The sequence below is a fragment of the Phacochoerus africanus genome, chromosome 11, assembly GCF_016906955.1.
Source record: "Phacochoerus africanus isolate WHEZ1 chromosome 11, ROS_Pafr_v1, whole genome shotgun sequence".
In the NCBI taxonomy this organism is placed as follows: domain Eukaryota; kingdom Metazoa; phylum Chordata; class Mammalia; order Artiodactyla; family Suidae; genus Phacochoerus; species Phacochoerus africanus.
In genome coordinates, this window is record NC_062554.1 from 104,720,310 (window position 1) to 104,736,462 (window position 16,153).

At 43.5% G+C, this 16,153-nt stretch overlaps 1 protein-coding gene across 1 annotated transcript in view; it reads left to right on the forward strand.

Moving 5' to 3' along the window:
* Positions 1–208: 208 nt before the first annotated feature.
* The window catches only part of RINT1 (RAD50 interactor 1), a 35,406-nt gene continuing 19,461 nt past the window's right edge, over positions 209–16,153 (forward strand). Inside the window, exons 1-4 of the mRNA XM_047752377.1 lie at positions 209–390; positions 709–754; positions 5,816–6,000; positions 12,038–12,279. Coding sequence (XP_047608333.1) covers positions 349–390; positions 709–754; positions 5,816–6,000; positions 12,038–12,279 — 515 coding nt within the window. The 5' untranslated portion in view covers positions 209–348. The remainder of the gene's footprint in view (positions 391–708; positions 755–5,815; positions 6,001–12,037; positions 12,280–16,153) is intronic.

Consider the following 16,153-nt stretch of genomic DNA (forward strand, 5'->3'; position numbering starts at 1 on the left):
TATGGAAGGAAGGATACTTTCAATCTCCATCATTAATATTTCCAAAGCAGAGTGAAGGAGGTTTTACTTAGAATGACAGGGACTGCCTTTGCTCGCCCCCTTTTCTTCTTCCAGAGCGTCCGATCCGGATCCAAGCCGGCAGGGGGCGCCACCGCGCAAGACCGGCAACTGCGCGAGAAGGGCCTCTCTGGAAAGAAAGGAAGAAACCAGAGAGACGGCAGAGGAAGTTGCCGTGGCGTCCTACGCTAAGGTCTCAAAAGGTTCAGCCGCAGTCTAGCCGCTGGCCGGAGCCAGGGTCCACTGACCACGCTGGCTGCACATGGAACGGAGGACTCGCGCGGAGGCAGGATGCTCCCGGCCAGCGAGATCGGCGAAGCGCCAGCAACCCCGGTGAGAGGGCCCTAGTGGCCGCGGGAGGGGACACTGGTGGCCCAGTGAGGTGGCATAGACCTCTCAGGAGAGGTAATCCCAATGCAGTGGCTGTGGCGATACCGATGAGATGACACAGATCTTTCTGGGGAGGTGGCAGTGGTGGCCTCAAGGAGCTTGCCCTTTTTGGAACCTGCATCAGACCGCACCTCAGGAAGTCTCCAGGGGGGAGGGGTCTGGAACCTTGGGGTCCTCCCGTGGATGCCCTCTGGGAACCCTGTATGAATTTCACTTATTGCTTCAGTCTTAATGTGTTTGTCACACCTGCTCTCCTTCTAGTGCTGTTCTGAAAATGGTGACCAAAGGAAGGATGTCAAGGACAAAAGTAAGCAGACTCCGAACGCCTTTGGACTTTCCACTCAGCATTTCTCCAAAATTCAGTCCTGCAGGGTCTACATCCAAGAAGGATGGTACCTTGTTATCTTTTAGATGAAGCACCTTTTTTTTTTTTATTTTATTTCCGTACAGTATTCTTTCCTAGTATTAAATACTGATTATTATCATACATATATTTTTGGCTTTCAGGATTGTACAATATGGGATGATTTGGAGAAGAAGGCTTCCTGACTCCTACCTAGTGCAGGAACTGGTGGAGTCTCACTCAATACTGGACTTAAATTAGTTGGGAACTGCCTGTTATTGCAATGAAGCATCAACTTAATAAGCATCACGAGTTAGGAGGGGCTGATGATCTAGGAGAGATAACCTCCACCTGTGTTAGGTTTAAAGGAGTCAAATGATAACTTTTCCTATTGGCTTGCCTTTAATTAGACTTAGCCCATATGCTTTTACAAGTGGAATCAATCAGAGGACAAGCGTGTAGGGGAATAATTTTTCAGTACTTGCCTTGTAAACTCAAATTCTTCTTTGAGGGAGGTCTGTGGTGGCCTAGATCTCTGGTTAGGACTCAGTGCTTTCACTGCTGCAGCCCAGGTTTGATCCCTGGTCTGGGAACTGAGATGCCACAACAGGCTGCTGCACTTGGCAGCCCCCCAGGCCCAAAAGAATCTGGTAGTAAAATTAAAAACGAATTGTTTGGAGTAAATCAAGCATTTACTGTTCACAGGGTTTTTTGTGAGTTGCAAAATATTTTTCCCAGTATCCCCCCATTCATTCTGGGCTACCACCATCAGACAGAAAGGGTGAGGACACTTTTTTCTTGCCTCTGTAGGGGATACCTTAGCAGCAGATGGTAACTGCTCCAGGCCTGTCAAATAGATGCCTTCAAATGATAATTAGTTATACTCTATCTTCAGTGAATTAGCACATAAAAATTGATTTGGGAAGGGCACAACAGACAACTTGGTTCCTGGTTCTTGAACTGAACCCAGAAGAAGGAAAGATCATTATCTCCATTTCCTACCTAAGATAGAAGCATATATATGCCAGGGATGTAGACATGTGCCATTTTATTTTAATGAGCTAGGCATGGCACACTGGTGGAAATCAAGGAATATTCAGGGGCCTTTGGAGGGAAATTTACTGGGAGAGGAAGAGGGAAGCATGTTAACAGCTGTTTCATCAGAGTGTTTTTGGTTCTTCTGGCCATGGCACATAGCCTGGGAATGAATAGTAACAGAAAGGGTGCCTAAGTTACCATAATAGTTTTAGGGGTTAGACCTGCCGTTAACATTGCCTCCCGCTACAGTCTGCCTCAGAAAGAAAGCTTTAACTACTTCATAGTGCTTGCCAGTCACAGCTGCCACAACTCAGCTCCTTTTCCTTAAAGGATTTGAGAGTACCTCCTGTTTTCCAATTAAACACTTTGCTTTTCTACCTTTGCCCCATTAATATGTTTGGGAAGTTGATGCCATTAAGCTGTGGACTTTGTCCTTGTCCTTCCTTTGGTGGCTTGGTCAACTTCTTGCAATTAGAAGTGCTCCTTACAAAAAACAGGAAAAGAGACATCACCCCTACGCCATCAGCAGTGTGTCATTTTGAAGAATGTCATTTGACTAAGACTGTACTATGCTACATTTAAATGGTTAAATCAAAAGAATATAATTTTTACTTTTTTATTTTTTAAAGTATAGTGCCACTTTCTGTCTTACAGGAAAATGACCCAGTTATACATTCCTATACAGTAGGACCTTATTTCTTTTCCATTCTAAATGTAATAGTTTGCATCTACTAACCCAAAACTCCCAGTCTATCCCACTCCCTCCCTCTCCCCCTTGGCAAGCACAAGTTTGTTCTCTATGGTCTGTGAGTCTGTTTCTGTTCTGTGTATGGGTTCATTTGTGCCATTTTTTGGGGGGGTCTGTTGAAAAAGCTGCACCCGCAGCATATGAAAATTCCCAGGTTAGGGGTCAAATCGGAGCTGGAGCTGTAGCCGCCAGCCTATGCCACAGCTACAGCAACGCCAGATCCTTAATCCCCTGAGTTAGGCCAGGGATTGAACCCGAAACCTCATGATTACTAGTCGGATTTGTTTCCATTGCGCCACAGTGGGAACTCCCTTACCATTCTTCTTAAGGAGGTTCCACATCACCTGTTTTTGTCACATTTAGTAAGTCCAGTGTGAATTGGCCCAACTCTAATTTCTTTGCTGTGGAACCTTTCCCTTTCTCCCTTCCTTCCTTCCTTCATTTCTTTTATTTTTTGGGACCTCCCCATGGCATGTGGGAGTTCGCAGGCTAGGGGTCAAGTTGAAGCTGTACCTGCTTGCCTACACCATAGCCACAGCAACAGCAACGTGGGATCCAAGCCGCGTCTGCAACCTACACCAAAGCTCAAGGCAATGCCGGATCCTTAACCCACTGAGCAAGGCCAGAGATCAAACCTGCATCCTCATGGACTAGTTGGATTCGTTACCACTGAGCTACAGTGGGAACTCTAAAAATCTCTATTTATCTGTCTTTTGTCTATTTAGGGCCACACCCATGGCATATGGAGGTTCCCACGCTAGGGGTCCAATTGGAGTTGTAGCTGCTGGCCTACACCAGAGCCACAGCAACATGGGATCCGAGCCTCATCTGCAACCTACACCACAGCTCACAGCAATGCCAGATCCTTGACCCACTGAGAGAGGCCAGGGATTGAACCTGCAACCTCATGGTTCCTAATCGGATTCATTAATCACTGAGCCACAACGGGAACTCCAAGAATCTCACTTTAGATTGTACAATTTATTGTTTGCAGTAGCCATTGAGTTTTTGCCTAGTAATTTGTGTTTTCTGTCATATTTTCTTTTTTTTTTCCTGTTTCTGAAATGGACGTCTTTGTACAGTCAACTTTTAAAACTCTTTTATATGGCGTTCCCCTTGTGGCGCAGTGGTTAACGAATCCGACTAGGAACCATGAGGTTGCAGGTTCGGTCCCTGCCCTTGCTCAGCGGGTTAATGATCCGGCGTTGCCGTGAGCTGTGGTGTAGGTTGCAGACACGGCTCGGATCCCGCATTGCTGTGGCTCTGGCGTAGGCCGGTGGCTACAGCTCCGATTCGACCCCTGGCCTGGGAACCTCCATATGCCGCGGGAGCGGCCCAGGAAATAGCAACAACAACAAAAAAGACAAAAAAAAAAAAACTTTTATATAAGGAGGAGTTGGTCACCCTTTCATATTGTTTTCATACACTTGAAATCTTTCAATACCATTTTTTTTTCTTTTTAAAAAACATTTTAAAACTAGAGTTCTTTTTTGGTATTGTTGTAGAATACCTAGTTCCTTAAAAATTTTAAAAATATATTACTAATTTAATAAAAGCTGCATCAGTAGAACTAGATTTGACCTTTGTCCCCCAATAATAAAATAATAAGATTTTTAAGATCTACAGTTGTCTGGAAAAGTTTTTTTTTTTAATTTTTTTTTTTATTATTTCCCCAATACATTTTTTTTTTCCTACTGTACAGCATGGTGACCTAGTTATACATACATGTATACATTCTTTTTTCTCCCATTATCATGCTCCATCATAAGTGACTGGACATAGTTCTCAGTGCTACACAGCAGGATCTCACTGCTAATCCATTCCAAAAGCAATAGTTTGCATCTATTAACCCCAAGCTCCCAATCCATCCCATTCCCTCCCCCTCTCCTTCCCCTTGGCAATGACAAGTCTAGTCTGCAAGTCCATGATTTTCTTTTCTGTGGGATGGTTCATTTCTGCTGTGTATTAGATTCCAGATATAAGTGATATTGTATGGCGTTTGTCTTTCTGACTTAGTATGAGTCTCTAGTTCCATCCATGTTGCTGCAAATGGCATTATTTTGTTCTTTTTTATGGCTGAGTAGTATTTCGTTGTGTATATATACCATGTCTTCCTAATCTAATTGTCTGTTGATGGCCATTTCGGTTGTTTCCATGTCTTGGCTATTGTGAATAGTGCTGCAACGAACATGCGGGTTGGAAAAATTTAATATCTGTTTGTAACTGCATTGTTGTACCAACATTTATTGAAACCTGTGGTTACTAGGACAGAGTTAGGTTTTGTTGTTGTTGTTGTTGTTGTTTTTGTCTTTTTGCCATTTCTAGGGCTGCACTCTCGGCATATGGAGGTTCCCAGGCTAGGGTTCTAACTGGAACTGTAGCCGCCAGCCTACACCAGAGCCATAGCCACCAGGGACCTGAGCTGCGTCTGCAACCTACACCACAGCTCACGGCAACGCTGGATCCTTAACCCACTGAGCAAGGCCAGGGATCAAACCTGCAACCTCATGGTTCCTCTTCGGATTTGTTAACCACTGAGCCACGATGGGAACTCCAAGAGTTAGGTAATTTTTCTTTCACTCTGAATCTCCTAGCTCTTAAGCATTTGTAGTAGTTCTTGAGTGATAGATTGCTTTAAGGCTATTCATTTAGGTATTTGGGTATGTGTATACCAGTCATCCCTTGGTATCTTTGGGGCATTGTTCCAGGACTCCAGCAGACGCCAAAATGCCTGGATGCTCAAGTCCTTTATATAAAATGGCACGGTATTTGCATATAACCTGTACACAAACTCTGTATGCTTTAAATCCTCTCTAGGAATTACTTAAAGTACCTAATGCTAATAATAGCAATAGTTGTACAATCAATGTAAATGCTACGTAAATAGTTACTGGAACATGGCAAATTCATTTTGCTTTTGGAATTTTCTATTACTATTTTTTATCTGTGGTTGGTCGAATCCATGAAATGGCCTGTGGATTTGGAGGGCTGACTGCATATAGAAAGAAAAAGAGGGAGGGTGTGTATATACATATATTCATATATACTTATGCACACTATTGGGTATTTTTGTGTATGTGTATATATACATATAACACAAGTTCTCTATATTTAAACAAAAATGCCATATATAGTGTTTTCTTCAAATTATTAATTTTGAAAGTATATCTTATATGTCTTTTGTAGTTCTTTTAACTCCATAATAGTAGTGTTGACTAATTGTTACTCTTTCATTTTAGGTGAAATAAATATTACAGTTCTCACTGGAAATGAACAAGTCTGTGAAGGCACTGATAATGGTGATCTCCCTTCCTATGTGTCAGCATTTATAGAAAAGGAAGTTGGAAATGACCTTAAATCTTTAAAGAAACTTGATAAACTCATAGAACAGATGACAGAAAGTAAAATGCAATTAGAAGAACAGGCAAGTATTAAAACTCATTGAAACGATATCAGTAGTATACTTATTATAACTAACGTAACGTATATATAACCATTATTATCTGGGCAATTTTGAAGATGTAGATTATGACAAATAGTCTAATCATTCTAAAACGGCTTAATAGATTTTAAGGGCCTACAATGTGCTAGATGTTTTACAGGTTATGTAAAACACAAAGTTCCTGGGAGTTCCCTTTGTGCCTCAGTGGTTAGCAATCCCGACTAGGATCCATGAGGATGTGGGTTCGATCCCTGGCCTTGATCAGTGGGTTAAGGATCCGGCGTTGCTGTGAGCTGTGGTGTAGGTCACAGATGCAGCTTGGATCCCTCATTGCTGTGCCTGTGGCATAGGCCAGTGGCTTCAGCTCCAATTGGACCACTAGCCTGGGAACCTCCACATGCTGCAAGTTTGGCCCTAAAAAGCCAAAAAAACAACCACAAAACCTGTGCCACAGCAGTGACCAGAGCTGCTGCAGAGACAATGCTGAATCCTCAACCTGCTGCACTACAAGGGAACTCCTCATACAACAACTTTTTTTTTAATGGCCACACCTGTAGCATATGGATGTTCCTGGGCTAAGGGTCCAGTTGGAGCCACAAATGAGGCCTATACCATAGCCACAGCAATGCCAGATCCGAGCTGCAACTGTAGCCTATGCTGCAGCTTGTGGCTACACTGGATCCTTAACCCACTGAGCAGGGCCAGGGATTGAATCCATATCCTCATAGACACTATGGGAACTCCTACAACGACTTATAAAGTGTTTTTTTTTTTTTTTTTTAAGGGCCACACCTATGGCATATGGAAGTTCCCAGGCTAGGGCTCTAATCGGAGCTGTAGCGGCCAGCCTATGCCACAGCCACAGTAATGCGGGATCCCAGCCGCATCTGGGACCCACACCACAGCTCATGGCAACGCTGGATCCTTAACCCACTGAGCGAGGCCATGGATTGAAGCTGCATCCTCATGGATGCTAATAGGGTTCATTAACTGCTGAACCACAACGGGAGCTCCATAAAGTGTTTTTACAAGTAAATAATTTCATAATACACAAAAATGTTGTAATGCCATCCTAATTTTTTTTTGTCTTTTTACCTTTTCTTGAGCCGCTCCCACAGCATATGGAGGTTCCCAGGCTAGGGGTCTAATTGAAGCTGTCGCCACTGGCCTACACCAGAGCCACAGCAACGTGGGATCCAAGCTGTGTCTGCGACCCACACCTACAGCTCACAGCAACGCCGGATCCTTAACCCACTGACCAAGGCCAGGGATCGAACCCGCAACCTCATGGTTCCTAGTTGGATTCGTTAACCACTGAGCCAGGATGGGAACTCCCATCCTAATTTTTTAATATATGCACACATAGGGAGAAAACATTAAAATAAATATACCATAATAATGGCTGTTTCTGTGTGGTTGGTTAACATTTAATTTATTTTCTTTGTCTTTTTCTATTAAGTTTTTTCTTTTTTGATAAACATATTACCTGAAATAATGTTGAAAAAAATCCAGTGAATGTAATCTTAAACTGAAAAATGACTGTGTCCCTCTCCTTGCAACAGTGTGTTTATAAAAGAGAAAAGGTGTGTTTGTGTAACTACTTAATTGGGTCAAGTAAACTCTTCATGGTAAAGTTGTGTTTTCCTCAGGCAGTCAGTCCTCTTAGGTTTTCCTATCCCCAGCACCTCAGGCCTCCCCATCTTCCTGTCTTTCCACCCCTGGACTTCACTTCCACTAGACCCCTATGCCAGCCCTGTCCCCCTTTTCCAGGCAAGTTATTGTGGGGTCTTGGAGCAAACCGGCCAGTTGAGTGGGTGGATGCTGGCCCAGGTGCCTGGTCTTCAGCCCCACCTGGCAGGCCTTCCTGAGAAGGCCGGTTCCCCTGCTGCAGCCCTCAGCTGTTCTTCCATATTCTCCCTACGACAACTGCCCTCCCACCCGGCCATTCTGTCCTTTTCCCAAACAGAAAATGTTGAGACCATCCACACTAATCTATTGAACAAGTCTACCCCATATGCACAAATTTATTGCAACCATTTCTACTTCTTAATTCAGCAGGGGACCAGCCTAAGGCATTCCTTATGCGCTAGATCCTACCTGCCACCTCAGTGAATTTGCCTCACATAATTTCATCCTCTGCTCCCCTCAGCATATAGATATACCCAGATCTTTTCCTTAAAACCTAAAGAAACAGGAGTTCTGTGGTGGCACAGTGGTAATGAACCTGACTGGTATCCACGAGCATGTGGGTTCGATCCCTGGCTTTGCTCAGTGGGTTAAGGATCTGGTGTTGCCATGAGCTGTGGTGTAGGTTGCAGATGTGGCTTGGATCTGGTGTGGCTATGGCTATGGCATAGGCCAGCAGCTATAGCTCCAATTGGACCCCTGGCCTGGGAACTTCCATATGCTGCAGGTGTGGCCACACACACACCCCTAAACAAAAAACCCTTCCCTCATCTTTAATAGGTATTAGTCCCTTCCTTTTACTGTTAGACTTCTTCAAAAAGTCATCTATCTTTGGATCTATGTCTTCTTCCTAATTGGCCATTTGGTTCTTAACCTTCTGTACTCAGGTTTGTTTTCCTGATGACCATAGAGGCTTTTACTGAAGACCCTGATTAAATCTCATATTTATGTCCAAAGCTGTACTGATCCATCTCTTAAGATGCTTCTCTGTCTTGGAAAATGGCACCCCCATCTGCCTGTCACTCAGGTCTGAGACCTGTGTTGTTCCTCATCTCCTTAGTCTACTCTCAGCACCAAGACATCTGAGTCCTGCCTCCTTAACACCTCTGGTGTCCATCCCCTCGTTCCCACCCCTGCTGCTTCTACCTCAGTTTAGGGCTGGATTCTCTCTTGCTTTTGATGGTGGTTTGTCCATAACTACCACAGTAACTTTCTTTTTTCTTCCTTTTTTGTATGTAACTAAGCAAATGTATAAAATATATATAGTGAAAATCTTAATGTGTATGCAAGCATTGTGTACTTAAAATATGCATGGCTTAACTTTTTACAGTTAATATACCACTTGTTTTCCTGCTGTGTCATTATATATATAGATCTCTTTTTTAATGGTTTTGTGGTATTCAGATATGGCTGTACATTATTTAATCAGGCCCTTATTGGTTGACCTTTATGCTATTCCCAGTTTTTATTATTATGAATAATATGAGAATAAACATGATTATGTATCATATTAAATCATAAATCTTACTTTCTAAATCATAAATTCCACTAAATTATTCCCTTATTAAAAACTCATTCCCATTGTGGCTCAGTAGAAACAAACCCAGTTAGTATCTGTGAGAACTCAGGTTCAATCCCTGGCCTGCCTCAGTGGATTAAGGATCCAACGTTGCCGTGAGCTGTGGCATAATTCATAGATGAGGCTTGTATCTGGTATTGCTGTGGCTATGGCATAGGCTGGCAGCTGCAGCTCTGATTCAACCTCTAACCCAGGAACTTGTATATGCTGCAGGTGTGGTCCTAAAAAGAAAAAATTTTTTTAATTAAACAAAAAAACGTCTTATGGGAGTTCCCACTGTGGTGCATTGGGATCAGCCGAGGCATTGGTTTAAGAGATCTGGTGTTGCTGCACATGAGGCTTAGGTTACAACTGCAGCTCGAATCTGATCCCTGGCCCCGGAGCTTCATATGCCTAGGGGCAGTCAAAAAAGGAAAAAAACAAAACAAAACAAAACAAAAAACCCAAACCTCATGGCTTCCCATTTCCTATCAGAAAAAGCCCACATTCTTCTAACACTCAGGATGCTACCTGATCTGGATCTCCCAACCTGTGTAGGCTCGTCTCTGTATTTCTGTGAACTGTATTCTGTACCCTGCTCCTTCTCGCTGTTCTCTGATCATGACTGAGCTTTTCCTTCTACCTGAGATGCCCTTTCCTTCCAAACTTGCCAAAAAATTTCCACCCAGCCTGCAAAGGTCTATGCTAGAGCCATGCAAGCACAATTGTCTTCCATGTCAAAACCTTCTATTCAAGTGTGGGAGCTTGTTAGAAATGCAGAATCTTAGTTCCTGCTTCAGACCTATTGAGTCTGAATTTGCATTTTAACCAGATCTCTGGTTGATCCCTATGCATATTCAAGTTTGGGAAGCACCATCTTAACACATCATCACAGGTAGCATCTCTCTCTCTCTCTCTCTCTCTCTTTTTTGGTCTCTTTAGGACTGCACCCCCAGGCTAGGGGTCGAATTGGAGCTACAGCTGCTGGCCTACACCACAGCCACAGCAGCACGAGATCTGAGCTGTTTCTGTGACCTATACCACAGCTCACAGCAACGCTGGATCCTTAATCCACTTAGCAAGGCCAGGGATTGAACCTATATCCTCATGGTTACTAGTTGGGTTCATTACTGCTGAGCCATGATGGGAATTTCCTAGCATCTCTTTTTTTTTTTAGGGCCGCACCCAAGGCATTATGTAGGTTCCCAGGATAGGGGGTCTAATCAGAGCTACGGCTGCTGGCCTATGCCACAGCCACAGCAACACTAGATCCAAGCCAAGTCTGCGACCTACACCACAGCTCATGGCAACGCCAGATCCTTAACCCATTGATCGAGAGCAGGGATGGAACCCGCAACCTCACGGCTCCTAGGCAGATTTGTTTCCACTGTGCCATGCCGGGAACTCCCCCTAGCATCTCTTTTATTGCACTAATCCCACTGTTGAAGATTTGCTTTTATCTCTCTTGCATACCATCAGAACTTAAGGGCAGGTGCTGTCAGTCCCTAGCACAGTGCCTGGTATAGATTAAGTGTCTAATCAGTGTTGAAATTGAAATTCCTCTATTGTACTCCTTTTTTTTTTTGTCTTTTGTCCTTGTTGTTGTTGCTCTTTCTTGGGCCGCTCCCGCAGCATATGGAGATTCCCAGGCTAGGGGTTGAATTGGAGCTGTAGCCACCGGCCTACGCCAGAGCCACAGCAACGCGGGATCCGAGCCGCATCTGCAACCTACACCACAGCTCACGGCAACGCCGATCGTCAACCCACTGAGCAAGGGCAGGGACCGAACCCGCAACCTCATGGTTCCTAGTCGGATTCGTTAACCACTGCGCCACGATGGGAACTCCTCCTTTTTTAAAAAAGTTTTAGAGTTCCCTTCGTGGTGCATTGGTTAACGAATCCGACTAGGAACCATGAGACTGTGGGTTCGATCCCTGGCCTTGCTCAGTGTGTGGAGCTGTGGTGTAGGTCACAGACATGGCTCGGATCCCATGTTGCTGTGGCTCTGGCTTAGGCCAGTGGCTACAGCTTGGATTGGACCCCTGGCCTGGGAATCTCCATATGCCGAGGGAGCAGCCCTAGAAAAAGACAAAAAAATAAAAAATAAAATAAAAATTTGGCCACACCCATGGTATGCATAAGATCCCTGATCAGGAAGCAAACTCGTGCCACAGTAGTGAGCTGAGCCACGGCAGAGACAATGCTGGACTGCTGACCCATCAAGGAGCTCCCCCTCTGTAGTATTCTTACCATATTGTACTGATGCCTGATTTTTGTATATGTTTTTTCATCTGCTGCAAGAAAAGTTCATCTAATAAATGCTTTTAGGCATTACTGGATATCATCTTACCAAGTCAGTTGTCTGCAACCTGGGCTTAAATTGGAATCACCTGGGAAATTACAACCCATAGATAGCCAGACTTTTAGAATCAGAGTTTCTTTTGATTTTTTAAAGAAAATAATGAGTAGATGAAGCAGGTCAGTGTTCTCTGGCTGGATCCTCTGAAAGTGCTGAGCTTCACAAAGGTCCATCTGAAGATGTTTACTGGGGGCCGTGTGCTAGGCCCCTCCTTGCACACTTCCACATGTAGCATTCCAGGTTCAGGTTTGGTTAGTTTCAGGATACAGAAATCCTGGCTTTCTTTTGAAGCATTTAAATGACAGGGTTCAGTTGTATTAGTGCAAATATGTATTTTAAGGGTAACGAATAAAAAAGCTTATGAGAATTTTATCTGATTGCCACTGTTTTTTGGTTTTTGTTTTCGGTACGGTCAGGTACTTACAGTTTCATCAGAAATCCCTAAAAGAATTCAGAGTGCCTTAAAAAATGCCGACGAATCAAAGCAGTTCCTTAATCAGTTTCTGGAGCAAGAAACCCATCTCTTTAGTTCCATTAACAGCCATTTGCTGACTGCACAGCCCTGGATGGAAGATCTTGGGGTGATGATTAACCAAATTGAGGAGATTGAACGGCATCTTGCCTACCTTAAATGGATTTCACAAATTGAAGAACTAAGGTAAAATGGGCCCCTTTGTTCTCATAATTATTATTTTCCTTTGAGGCTCTGTCTTAGACAGTACATGCATGGCATTAAATAATTGAGTTAATTAAAGATTATAATAATGTGATTTTACCAGTTGTTATGAAAATAGCATTATGATAATGGTTCTTTTCCTTTATTGTGAATGAGCATAACTTTTCAGGGAGCTTAATTTGCATTTGAAATAAAGTAATCCAAATAAAAAAAGAAAAAGAAATTTTTTTTTTTTTTGGTCTTTTTAGGGCCACACCCTCTGCACTTGGAAGTTCCCAAGCTAGGGGTTGAATTGTAGCTGTAGCTGCCGGCCTATGCCACATCCACAGCAACGCCAGATCTGAGCCGTGTCTGCAAGCTACACCACAGTTCACGGCATCGCCGGAGCCTTAACTCACTGAGCGAGGCCTCATGGATCCTAGTCTTATTCATTTCTGCTGAGCCTTGAGAGGAACTCCCCAAGTAAAAAATTTTGTCTTATAGTTGTATTGTGAACACATGATAAAAATGATTATAACGCCAAATTAATAAAACAGCCCATCACTGTGGTAATATTCCTCCTTTTACCTTTTAGAGATGGTCACTTAATGAAATGGATTGCTTTCTCTATAATTTTTCAATTTTTTTCAGCTCTTCACCTGAGAAGAGCTACATAGTATTCTTATGAATAACAGAGTCCTTCTACTTAGGAGTAGGGGGAAAAAAAGAAGTAAAATGGACCCTTGAACAGCACAGGAGTTAGGAGCACCAGCCCTCCTCAAAGTCACATCTGCGTACAGCTCTTAGCCAGTCCTTCACATCCACTATCCATAGTTCCACATGCACGGACTCGCCCTGAGACTACAGGGATTGTGTAGTACCCTGGTGTTTACTACTGAAAACAAACCCATGTTGTCCAGGGGTCTACTGTACTTTTTTTTTTTTTTTTTGGCTTTTTGCCATTTCTTGGGCCACTCCCACAGCATATGGAGGCTCCCAGGCTAGGCGTTGAATCGGAGCCATAGCTGCTGGCCTACACCAGAGCCACGGCAACGCGGGATCCGAGCCGCGTCTGCAACCTACACCACAGCTCACAGCAATGCCGGATCCTTAACCCGCTGAGCAAGGCCAGGGATTGAACCCGCAACCTCATGGTTCCTAGTTGGATTCATTAACCACTGAGCCACGACGGGAACTCCTCTACTGTTTAAATTGAGTACATACTACTGGCAGTTGATCGTGAGTGTCTGGCATTGCCTTTCAAATGAGCTAAATTAACATTTCTGCCTAGATGGGCAGATATTTTTGTTTCATGATATAGTCCACCAGCCCTTCCGAGCTGCACTGTTCCATCCTTGCTTTAACTATTCTTGCTTCAAAGCTGTCAGCACCCATTAATGTTATCTGGATGATCTGAGGGAGGAAAGTCATCCAAGAGTCTTAATGTCCCATTTTAAATGTATCAGAGTTAATATATTTTATTTCTTCCAAAGAGTGATGCAGTATCATTTTTGTCCTACATATGTTTCCTGAGATTTTTTAAGGAATTTTACATATTAGTATGGTATGCAAATCTTTTTGTTTTGCATATATGAATTCTGCATTTATAGGAGAAGCATTATGCCTATGATTGTAATATCACTAGCAATTCCAAACATTGACTTAAGCTTTCTAGAGCATCTCCTTGGTTAAATTATTTGCAGTGAAGGAATTTTAGACCTTGGTTTATTTTACTTCATTTTTCCTTGCCCTCAGAAAGAAAATACCAATATGGGACAATATTTATAACCTAATTAAGTAAAATGAGTTATTTAAAAGCCTTGCTGTTGTAGTTGCCAAAGTAATAGATTAATTGAAATAGGCTATAGTTATAAATAGCCTTTTTCTGATGTCAGAATCATTATTTTTTTAATTTTTAAAATTTTTTTGTCTTTTTAGGGCTGCACCCAAGGCATATGGAGGTTCCCAGGCCAGGGGTCGAATTGGAGCTATAGCTGCCAGCCTATGCCAGAGCCACAGCAACGCCAGATCCAAGCCGTGTCTGTGACCTACACCACAGCTCATGGCAACACCTGATCGTTAACCCACTGAGCAAGGCCAGGGATTGAACCCACAACCTCATGGTTCCTAGTTGGATTCATTTCTGCTGCACCACGAAGGGAACTCCTGATGCCCAAAGAATCATATTAGAAATAGTCAAATTTATAATCAAGTAGGGTAGAGTTACTTCTCTTTGTCTTTAATAATGTGTTCTTAGAGTTCCTGTTGTGGTGTAGCAGAAATGAATCCAAGTAGTATCCTTGAGGATGCAGTTTCCTCGTTGGCCTTGCTCAGTGGGTTAAGGATCCAGTGTTGCCATGAGCTGTGGTGTAGGTCTCAGACGTGGCTTGGATCTGGTGTTGCTGTGGCTGTGTAGGCTGGCAGCTGCAGCTCTAATTTGATCCCTAGCCTGGGAACTTCCATATGCCCGGGATTTGGCCCTAAAAAGCAAAAAAAAAGTGTTCTTTCCCTGGGTCTTTTATGATATATCTCTCTTTCTAGCTTTCTTTGGGCTCCTGAGATTTTCCTTATTTTCTAATTTCCCTCAAGTGACCTGTTTTTTAGCCCATGGAACCTTTTTGAAGTAATTTCTTCTTTCTAGAACTAGCATCTTTACATTAACTCTGTTTCTTTCTTTTCTTTTTTTTTTTGCTCCTTAGGGCTGCACCTGCGGCATATGGAGGTTCCCAGGCTAGAGGTCTAATTGGAGCTGTACCTGCAGTCTACACCACAGCCACAGCAACTCTGGATCCTAGCCGGGTCTGTGACCTACACCACAGCTCATGGCAGTGCTGGATTCTTTTTTTTTTTTTTTTTGTCTTTTTGCTATTTCTTTGGGCCGCTCCCGCGGCATATGGAGGTTCCCAGGCTAGGGGTTGAATCGGAGCTGTAGCCACTGGCCTACGCCAGAGCCACAGCAATGCGGGATCCGAGCTGCGTCTGCAACCTACACCACAGCTCATGGCAGCGCCGGATCATTAACCCACTGAGCAAGGGCAGGGACCGAACCCGCAACCTCATGGTTCCTAGTCGGATTCGTTAACCACTGTGCCACGACGGGAACTCCAAGTGCTGGATTCTTATCCCACTGAGCAAGGCCAGGGATCTAGCCCTCAACCTCACGGTTCTTAGTCGGATTCGTTTCTGCTGCACCATGACGGCAACTCCTTAACTCTTTTTCTTGACTATTACAGCACAGCAGTATGACTGTGAATAAACCTTGTTACCCTGGTTTTTCCTGTGCCCCACGTCATTCACGCTTCACTATTGTGTGAGGATGTATTTCATTGTCTCCTAGAATGCAGTACTCCTGAATCCTGTGGTTACTTGTGCATTTTAAATTCTTTTTTCTTAAACATGGTAGTCTTTGTTTTAATATAATGCAACACTTAGTTAGGAGTCATACTTCTTGGAAGTGGTGAGTCAGTGAGAAGCTTTTAGGTAACTTGCCTGCATGCTGACAGTTGGAAAGGGCCCACAAAGACTTGCCAGTGCCTTACCTGCAGAAATACTGCATTCGTTGATGCCTAGTGAGGTAAGAAAGTGTTTTCAATTCTAGAGATAGCTATAAAAGACAAAATCTGTTGGAAGGCTTAATAAGATTGATTAGAAAAGGAGAAAAAAGAAAAATGAGAGAATGAATACATAGGGGAAAGCCAAAAGAGCTGACAAAATGATACAAATATGAGCTCGGTATGATTGTTGAGGCCTGAGGCACTGACTAGAAAACAGCAACAGCTGGTAGAGGAAGGAGAGGGAAAAAATACTAATGCATGGTGGTGCTGTGCGGGATGGCGAGACACACTTCTGTTCCTAAGGAGGACGATGTGCCCACCCA